Source organism: Chenopodium quinoa, unplaced genomic scaffold, assembly GCF_001683475.1.
Source record: "Chenopodium quinoa cultivar QQ74 unplaced genomic scaffold, ASM168347v1, whole genome shotgun sequence".
Lineage (NCBI taxonomy): Eukaryota > Viridiplantae > Streptophyta > Magnoliopsida > Caryophyllales > Amaranthaceae > Chenopodium > Chenopodium quinoa.
The window spans coordinates 1,043,341-1,053,287 of record NW_018745030.1 but is presented as its reverse complement, the minus strand read 5'-3'; the positions used below and the strand labels follow the sequence as shown (position 1 = coordinate 1,053,287).

The 9,947-nt window shown below is 33.9% G+C and overlaps 1 protein-coding gene across 1 annotated transcript; it reads left to right on the top strand.

Annotated features, from left to right (window-relative positions):
• The first annotated feature begins 2,249 nt into the window (after nt 1–2,249).
• On the top strand, nt 2,250–9,466 carry LOC110709130 (uncharacterized protein At5g02240-like). Its single transcript, XM_021887350.1, has 7 exons — nt 2,250–2,621; nt 6,757–7,025; nt 7,106–7,142; nt 7,262–7,359; nt 8,505–8,566; nt 8,823–8,946; nt 9,157–9,466. Exons 1-7 carry the CDS (start codon nt 2,564–2,566, stop codon nt 9,274–9,276), a joined length of 768 nt encoding a protein of 255 aa, XP_021743042.1. The 5' UTR covers nt 2,250–2,563; the 3' UTR covers nt 9,277–9,466.
• Nucleotides 9,467–9,947: the final 481 nt, after the last annotated feature.

Here is a 9,947-nt window from a genome sequence, read left to right as displayed (position 1 = left end):
TGGTCGGAGTCGTGGTTTGGTGAGGTTGCTGCTGTTCGAATGGAATAGGGGAGGCATGGCTGGTTGTTTTTGTTGTTGTTGCGGTGGTGGAAATGAGGGAGCAGGGAGTTGCACTGGTGCGGGCTGCGGTTCATTTTAGGTTGGTTGGTGTCGTGAGGGTGAGTGGAATTGGTGGTTGATGGTGGTTCAGGTGCGATTGGGTTGGTAATTGGTGTGGGTTTTGGTGGACTGATTTGGTTGGTGGTTGCAGCAGGGGAGTTGGTGATTGGGTTGACTGACGATGGCTGCGTGGTGGTGTTTTCCAGGTAGCGTTGCTGCTGGTTGTTATGGTTTGGTTTTGGTGGCGTTGCTGCGCCGATTTGAGTGGCTACTGGTTGATTGGAACAGGGGAAGCTGCTAAGGTCAGTGTGGATTGGGTGGACGGTGGTGCAGGGGTTGTGTGAGGGAGGCAGCAGCTATGAGGTGGAGGATAATAGGAGGGGCTGCGGTGGTGTTGGTGGCTTGTGCAGTCGGTAATTGACTTTTGCCATGAATTCGGAAACCGAACTCACTCGACTAAAAACCCAAACACCTACACACAAAACTGAGAATAGAATTGGGACAAAGAATAAAATAAAATAAATAAAATAGATAAAATAGAAAATAAAAGAAATAACACTAAACTAATAAAAATATAAAACTATACAAGTAAATAAAATAATATAAAATAACAAAATAACTTAAAACTAATAAAAACTTTGAAAGTAACAAAGAAAAGGAACGAAATAAAATAAATCGAAAGCAAATAAAATACGAAAATAAACTAGAAACCAATTAAATAAAGAAATTAAATTAAAACATACTAAAACAAAGAAATAAACTAGGAACTTTATTAAAAAGAAAACAAGAGAATAAAAGGGAAAATAAGGGAAAATAAACATGAAAATAGCTCTAAAACTACTCCCTAAGAGTGACATAAATGTCACTCATCAATCTGACCCGAGATGTCCCAACTCGGAGATGACCCGAGACCCAAAATGACCCAACCCGAAGTTGACCCGACCCGAAAATGACCCGACCTTTAACTTCTTTGAGTAAATAATTATATAAGTTATAAAAAGTTTATAATAGAAAATTATTATTTAAAATAGACCCAACAATATCTTATATGACTACATTGACTTTCATATAATAGCTAAAAAAATGGTCAAAGTGAGATGTGTGAATAGTGCAAAATGTCAAATCATTCAGAGTAATTTGGGACGGAAGGAGTATAAGAATAATTCAAAGAAATTATTACAATAATGACAATGATAATAAGAGTGTTAAAACTAAGATCAATAAGAGAGTACAACTCAATTAGTTAGATTATCCCTCTTAGTTTCAGGAGATCTTGAAAGTGATTCTCAGTCTAAACACAAAAAAAAAGTTCAATAATAGTCAAACAATTACTATAATCCATGAAAAATATAGCGTTAATAAATATAATGATTTTTTCGTCAAATAAATATATATACAATTGTTGAATTTAACCTAATGAGTCACCCGAATATGACCCGACTCGAAGGTAACTAAAAAATTGGACCCGAAAATTACCCGACCTGACCCGAAAATTGACCCGACACAAACTGACCCGATCAAAACTTGACTTGACCCGATTATCAGTCGACCCGAAACCCAAAATGACCTAATCCGACCCAAACTTGACCCAATAACCTTTTAACCCGAACTTGACCCGACCCAAAATAACCCAACCCGAATGACCCATTTGCCAGGTCTACCCGAACTAAAGCTTGTTTCGTGGAGGCGGATGCACGATCTGCATGGTGCATCCGCTTCAAAGTACAAAAAGGCGGAATGAACATGCAGATATATACTAAGGTACAAAAAGTTGTAGATTCAAATAATACAATGTACATTAAAATACTTACATGATACAAATAATATAATGTATATTAAACATGTAACCAATCAACATTATAATATATATGTTCATTAGAATATAATACAATGTAAATTATAATACAATAAAATGTACTTTTTTTATATGCATACATGGTCATTTATACCAAATGTACATTTACTATATGAATAATGTTCTTTTATATTATCATGTTCTTTACTAATATTACAAATGTTATTTAGATTTACAAAAAAAATCATATAAAACTAGATGTTCTTTATAAAAACAACTATATATTCTTTACTGAACAACTAAATGTTCATTCCGCCTTTTTTTTTTAAAGAAAATTGGAGCATGGTGCATCCGCATCCACAAAAAAAATTTCATACCCGAATCCCATCCCATAACTCTAGGTTGCTGAAACATCGACGGAGTTAGAAAGTGGCATGTGGCAATCGCCAAACCAACTACCTACTAACCACTTACCTCAATTCTACTCGTACTTAGTACTTACAATTTAATGGGATCAACTACTTTTAATGCCCAGTTCTTTCATTTCCCTGCCATTTTAGCCCATCTCATCGTGAACTAGCTGCTTCTTCGTCATTTCCTTCTCATTCTCTCTCCTCTTCTTCTCTGATTGGTAAAAACAGAAGATTTGTAAGAAGATTTTGTGTTGCAATGGCTACTGATTCGAATAAGCCTACTATCCTTGTTACTGGTGCTGGTGGTAGAACTGGTATCTCTCTTTCTTTTTGGCTTTTATTTTGTTTATATTTGTTGAGAATTTGTTGGATTAGTTTATTGATAAGGTTTTGTATATTTAATGTTTACGATTTTCGTTTTTGCAAAATGACAAATCACATATCGTTGTCTGAGTAATTTACTAATTATTAGGGTTTTGTTTGGTGTCAATTTTAAATATGATTAATTAAATTAAAATTGGTTAATTAGTTGGGGTTACATGAGCATTGATGGGACCAAAAGAAAGGAGAGGGTTTATGTTGATGAACATCGGGGATAAAAATCTTGGTTCATGTAGTAAACCTTATCATACTAGGATTACGGGTCTGATATTAGTAATGTTGAGGTGGAATTGATTAATTCGAGGGAGATGCTACTATGAGACTGAGTTTGTATTAAATAATTCACGGTGAAAGTTTATGACAACTTTTATCATATTTTAAGATTTAGTTGGTTGATTAGTTCATGACGACAACATCAAATTAGAGAATAAATCGCTTGAAAAAAGATCATTAAATAATTATGAAAGAAACGTGAAGTGTACATTATAATATTAAAACTGCAAAGTTAAATCCCAATCCCAAATATTTGCAAATTTAAAAGATAAGATTGTATTTGATTAGGGGAAAAAGCAAGCGCTTCATCCTTATGGTGGTCGAATCTTTCTATTGTTTTAAAAATCTTGTCTATAATGTTGTTTAAATCTTTTTGATTTAATGCATACCCGTCGATTATAATTTTGTCTATATTTTTGTTATCAAAGTTGTATATACAGAAAATGTAATTTAGATATGCATATTAGATTGGATTAGGCTGTAGCTCTTTTTACTAATATGCTTACGTCCATGGTAATCCTTTAATAAATGGGTTGTAGAAACGTGTTTTTACTCTGAGTGGTCCAAATTATAAAGTTCCAGTTATGGTTTAGTGCAATGATTTTTTGTTAGGGGCCACAATAGTGCAATATAATATACTATGCACGAGCCATAGTGCTCATCTGTCCTTAGTCAATAGTTGCAACTATGAGTTTTAAGCTATTCACGGCGATAGTCACGGCCTTACATCCCTTGTTTTAGCAATTAGGTTTTATTAGAAATTGTATGGCCTTCATAGAAATTATATGTATAGCTCAGATTAAAGACGTCTATGATATGGTAGGGGAGATTATATGGCGTGCTTGCCTTTGTATCTATGTGTATGTGTGTGCTTCCTTTACAATGCATAAAGGCTAAAGGTATCTACGTAACACTCTTGCGGTCTGTACTGAGAAAAGTTCATTATTGAGGGACCTTGTCAATCCTGTAGTGATAATATGCTAATAGATCACCCCAAGGCCCAAGAACCAAACATGATTATCTGCTATGATATATTTATAAAGTAATGCATTCCTTGACCTTGAAATTGGTATATAACATTGTTATATTGTGAAGATTACATTTCTTTTGTGTGTGTCTTGTCTCACAAATGGCTCTGCAAGCATAAATAACTTGAGAGTGAGAATATTTGTAAATTATATGTTATGCTTGAGCATTGTAGATACTTCCTCCGTTTCTTTCACATAAAATGAGGTTAATAGGTTGTAAGGAGCATAATCAAGTGGGTCATGTGCTTTAAATTAGGGTAATAGTACAATTTTCACAATAAAAAACCGTTCTTTTATAGCATGTTGCAACTATTATGACATTTCCATTTTATGGAAGTGTTGAAACTATAAAGAGACGGAGGAAGTAGCATTTATGCCTCCTTAGATAGGGGCTAGCTTTTTTGCGGGACTTCTAGTTTTTTCACTCCGTTTCTTCCATACTTCCATAGTCCACTTGTGGTGGGACTTTAGGCTTTTATCAACACAAAGATTGCTATTATCTGGTCCAAGTGACAGCTACGGATTAAGCTTAGGGGTTTGCTTCCGTGCGGATTGTGACCATGAGTTTAAGATATCTTTCTCTCTCGCAGTTGCTCTAAATCTGTTGATTAATAGAGGAAAACTCATTCACAGAGCCACATAAGTGTTTTATTTTATGGGGCTCCTGTGATTAAATTACATGGCTTGTTTTGTCTGTCTTTTTTTCACTTAACACTCTTTAAAAGCAACCACTTTACCAATTGTCAAATATCTCCCTATTTTATCACACCTTTTATATGCGGCTTTTCCCATGACAGTACATCAACTCATCCCATTGTTCTTCTCATGGATTTTTGAAATTGCATCAAAAAATTTGGTTGTCTTCCAAGTTTTTTATGTTGATGGCTTCTTTGTCAAGGTATCTTCTTAAAAACATTTATTAGATTTTAATTGGTGTCCTCCAATCTAAGAGGTGCTTCTTTTCCTTGCCACTTGAAGCATTACTATGACTGAGTATATAAAATATGTTCCTATATAATCTCCTTTAATCTTGGTTTAGTATTTTGAATTTTCAAAAAATTGAGTTAAGTTTGACATTGCAGCATAGAAGGATGTACCTACATTTTTCTTTATTCATCCTCCTTGGTAGTTAAATGAAAACTCCCATTAAACATTTGGTAATAAAACCAAAGAAAAAGCTAATAGTTAAATTTAATTTCTTTGGATTTTTTGGTATAGTAGATAAAAGGAAGATTTTAGGAATTTTCTCAGTAAACATATGATAAATCAAAGCTAGCTGAAATCTGGACACATCAACCTCTAGGATGCTGTTTAACACTTTAAAATAAACACATAATTAAGTTATGATACATCATAGCTATCTAAAATCTAGGCTAATTAACCTCTAGGATATTTTGAACCATAAAATCAAAATTGAATTTAATTTTGAGGTTTCTTGGCAGTATCGCATGAACCTCTCTGCCTTTATTGCTATAACTAAGGATTGTCTGTGGATCAACATTTACTCTAAATGAACCTCATTATAGTTAGGCCATCCTATTACATTCCTCAAAGTGCTCTATTTCATTAGAATTACAATTTAATCCTAACCTATGGCCTACACAGAAAAGTTTTATCCATGCCTAAGCAATGTACCATTCAGCATATGGTACCTTTATTGGTCTAGTGATCACTGATCAGTCTAAATAAATTAAATGAATATTGGATGGGATTAGTTGATTTTATCAACCAGTAAGCTTATTTCCAGTAGAACCCTTAGAATTAATAGATGCTAGAGGTTCTCTTGTCAAGCTATAGAAGTATCTAAACTTTGTATAGATTCCTACTCACGAAGTTGAGAATGGGATACAAGAAATTATTTTGCAAGGAAAATTAATCGAATGTTTATATGGTACCTTTATTGGTCTAGTGATCATGGATCAGTCTAAATAAATTAAATGAATATTGGATGGGATTAGTTGATTTTATCAACCAGTAAGCTTATTTCCAGTAGAACTCTTTGGATTAATATATGCTAGAGGTTCTCTTGTCAAGCTATAGAAGTGTCTAAACTTTGTATAGATTCCTACTCACAAAGTTGAGAATGGGATACAAGAAATTATTTTGCTAGGAAAATTAATCGAATATTTATTTATATAAATATTTAATTATATAAAAAACGGAGGTAATGAGAAGTGAAAAAACTCTGCTTTAGAAATTTGTTTATGTAGTTGAAAGAATATGGACTGAATTCTTGAAGGACATGACACACACTTGGAGTTGGAGGTCTTGTCTTCCTATGCTCATTTCACACATTATTTTAGGCCTCCAATATTGATGTAGTTCCAAATTTACAGCCCTCAAAACATGCTAAGTTTCCCATAATCGATAATTTATTTGTTCCAAGGTCTTTGTGCCCAAATACAGACCCTTCTGTCACGATAAAAGCTGCTGTAACTTTCACATAGATTGAAATTGTTAACCTGAAAAGGGGATACATAGTGTTAAAAAGTGAACCAATGTTAAAACTCGATCCACTCACAAAAAAATGGATCGTTCATGTACGTAAACCTTTAAATTACGGGAGACTATTTATCCAAGACTTGGGATCTTAAATCAAATTCTGACTAAAATCAGAGCATCCTCTCCAACAACCAGAGTTGGAGCCTTTTGGCACTTTTTGCCTGCATGCATACATGATATTAAAGAATTCTTATACTCTATAGATGTCATATTATTTCTGTTGGTGTTTTTATATTGATATTAACTTTGCTTTGGCTTTTGAAAGGCCAAATTGTCTACAATAAGTTGAAGGAAAGATCCAACCACTTTAATGGGAGAGGTTTAGTCCGAACAGAGGAGAGTAAGCAGACAATTGGTGGAGCTGATGATGTTTTTGTTGGAGACATTAGAGATCCTGATAGCTTTGTTCCTGTTATCCAAGGCATTGATGCTCTTATAATTCTTACAAGTGCTGTACCAAAAATGAAACCAGGATCTAATCCAGCCTTACAAAAGCCTGAATTTTGTTTTGAAGAGGGCGCATATCCAGAGCAGGTAACTACTTCACTATGTTTGTTTGTTATGTTTTGTATCTATTCCATCCCTGAAGTTGATGGGAGCTTGCCACCTGTTAGGTTGACTGGATAGGACAGAAGAATCAAATAGATGCTGGTAAGAGTTCCTTGCTTCCTCATTCACTTTTGCTTTTCCATTTTTCTATAGTGCACAAACTATGACTAAAGAATTAATATTATGGCTTTACTTGTTAATCACATCGTTTCTTTGAACAGCCAAAGCTGCTGGTGTGAAGCAAATAGTTGTGGTTGGATCTATGGGAGGAACAAACCCTGATCATCCCCTAAACAGCCTTGGAAAAGGAAATATATTGGTAATTTTTCATTTCTTTACGACTTCATCTTTCTCATGTTAAAAGACAATATTTGGTGTGCCTCTGGTACTCTGTTCCTAAGGTAGAAAGAATATAGAAAGATATTTGTCATGTTCTGGTTCGTTCTGGTGCTCAAAATACTGAGCTTAATCATCTTATGTGAATTAATGTAAAAGGAATGACTATCCACCACTCAATTATAATTTAATCTTAAGGAAAGTTATTTGCTTTTGTATGTGTTTGGCTACATAGATACTTTTGCTGATAGGAAACCTAACTTATTTTTCGCTCTCAAATATTTGAGCTTATGTTTTACTCAATTACATGCTTGCACCATTCGCATTACATTATTTGACATAATTTTAGATAAGACCAAACAAGTTAAGATAGGTTACTCTAAAATGTTTCAATAAGTTTTGATAAGATAAAAAAAGATAAGTAATACTTGGTATTTCCTTTGTTCTTTCTTTGTTGATACATTTTTATTTTTGACGCTGTTTACAAGCTATACTTTGACTAGCTTTTGTGATTTATAGTTATGTGCGATCTTGTTTGAATTATCTTAATGTATATTCTATTAATGCATTTAATAATTTTTACTTGTTGATAATTAGAGATATTAATCCTTTAAATTGTGATAAAAGAATTGTGTCAACTATATAAGAACGGAGGAAATATTTCTTAAGATTAGAAAAGATAGTTTCATGTGCAGAGCACATGCTCTGTATCAAGCTTTGGGATATGCAACTCCAAAATTTAAGATTCATAAACCTGCAACTGTCAAGTAAAATGGGATGTAATTAGTTGTTTTAAATTTGGTTCGCGGCAGCGAAAATTCGAAAACTGTATGGGCAATTGGAATGTTGAATAGCACTTCAAAGATTGTAGTTATGCATTGATGATGCATTGATGCTGATAGTATTTGTTGGAACAAGGATCTGTGCATAGAAGATTCATATTTCACTTTCTATGTAAGATATAATTTGTTAGGATTCTTGGGAATTTGTAGTTGCTGCTGACAAGTATGAATATTTGTTAAGGACATTTCATTATAGCATTCATGAATGCTAGTCTATTTCACTTGTGTTTGGTCAATGTAAAACCTTATAACAGCACTTGTTCATATTATGATCACAATGTTACAGGTATGGAAGAGAAAGGCTGAACAGTATCTGGCTGATTCTGGAATCCCATATACAATCATAAGGTATTCATGCTATTTAACATAAATTCCCTGCATTAAGACAAAAGTATGCTTTATGGATGTGTAGATATGACTAGAATGAAAAACTTAAGTGCTTTTAGGTTATAGTATGGCTTCTATGAGTTGTGGCAAAAAGATGCATTTGGCTGTTGTGCAGCCTGCTAACATCTTAAGCCTCTTTCCCTGATGTTTTTTTAACAATAAAATTAGATGCAAATACACAGAAGTGAATAAGAATAATTGACAATGTGATTTCCAGGGCTGGAGGCTTGCTTGACAAACCTGGAGGTGTCAGGGAATTGCTTGTCGGTAAGGACGATGAACTTCTTCAAACCGAGACAAGAACTGTTCCAAGGGCTGATGTTGCAGAAGTCTGCCTGCAGGTCTATAACTTCTTTCTCGTTATTGTATAGTTGATTATATGATTTGTTGTTATTCTTTCTAAATGATCCACTTTTCATTGTGATTTCTTTTTGAGTTTTTGCAAAAATGTTTCCTAGGGTTCGCTTCTTTTAGTTTGGATGTTTTTTATTTTTTTTTTGGAATGGCAAGCTACTACATTTGTATCTGACCTATCTGTTATAAATTGACAGGCTTTGAAATTTGAGGAGGCAAAGTTTAAGGCTTTTGACTTGGCTTCGAAAGCAGAGGGAAGTGGTGCACCAACCACGGATTTTAGAGCTCTCTTCTCCCAAGTCACAACTCGTTTTTAATTTATCATAGCGACACTAGGCTCTTTGGCTATCGTAGATGTATGTGTATGGATTGCAAGCAACAACTTTGTTAATTGTTTTACTACCTGTAATTTTGGGGTTTAAATTCTGAATAGTAACCATGTACTTTTGCTCATTTTCAATGGTAACAAAATATTTGGCGTATTCTCCCAAAAAACATTACTTTTATAAATTTCCTTAATGTGACAATATTTTTAGAATTAGTAGATAAACAAATTTGATGAAAAAAATAATCAAATACAAACCATATTCACCAACCCAAAAAATTAATAGATTACACAATAGAAAGAACAATTGGACTTCAAAAGAAATTAAAAGAGAAAGGAGAAGCCTCCTTGCCTATAATTCCTCACTATTTGAATGTTCTTTTATTTTATTTTTTATTATTTTTTTACAAGAAGTCCTAATAAAGAAAATACACACAAAAAACTAGAAGGACCAACTTAGCAATTGTCGATGACGAGCTTGAGTAGCCAACCAGTGAGCAGGGGCAACCCACTGACGAGGAACCTTGCGAAGTTTGCAGATAAAGAACTGCAAGACAGATTGCCAAATCTCGTGAAGCAACCAGTGGTAAGAAATATCTCTGTCACCACCATCTCGTAGAAGAGAAAAAAGATTCGAAAAGACGACAAAAGCGTCGACGACCA

Bases quoted from the DNA above. Each gene is read 5' to 3' on its own strand.
- LOC110709130 (XM_021887350.1), top strand. From the start codon at position 2,564: ATGGCTACTGATTCGAATAAGCCTACTATCCTTGTTACTGGTGCTGGT. The intron at 7,360-8,504 runs GTAATTTTTCAT...ACAATGTTACAG, and splicing joins TTGGAAAAGGAAATATATTG to GTATGGAAGAGAAAGGCTGA. The intron at 8,947-9,156 runs GTCTATAACTTC...ATAAATTGACAG, and splicing joins TTGCAGAAGTCTGCCTGCAG to GCTTTGAAATTTGAGGAGGC.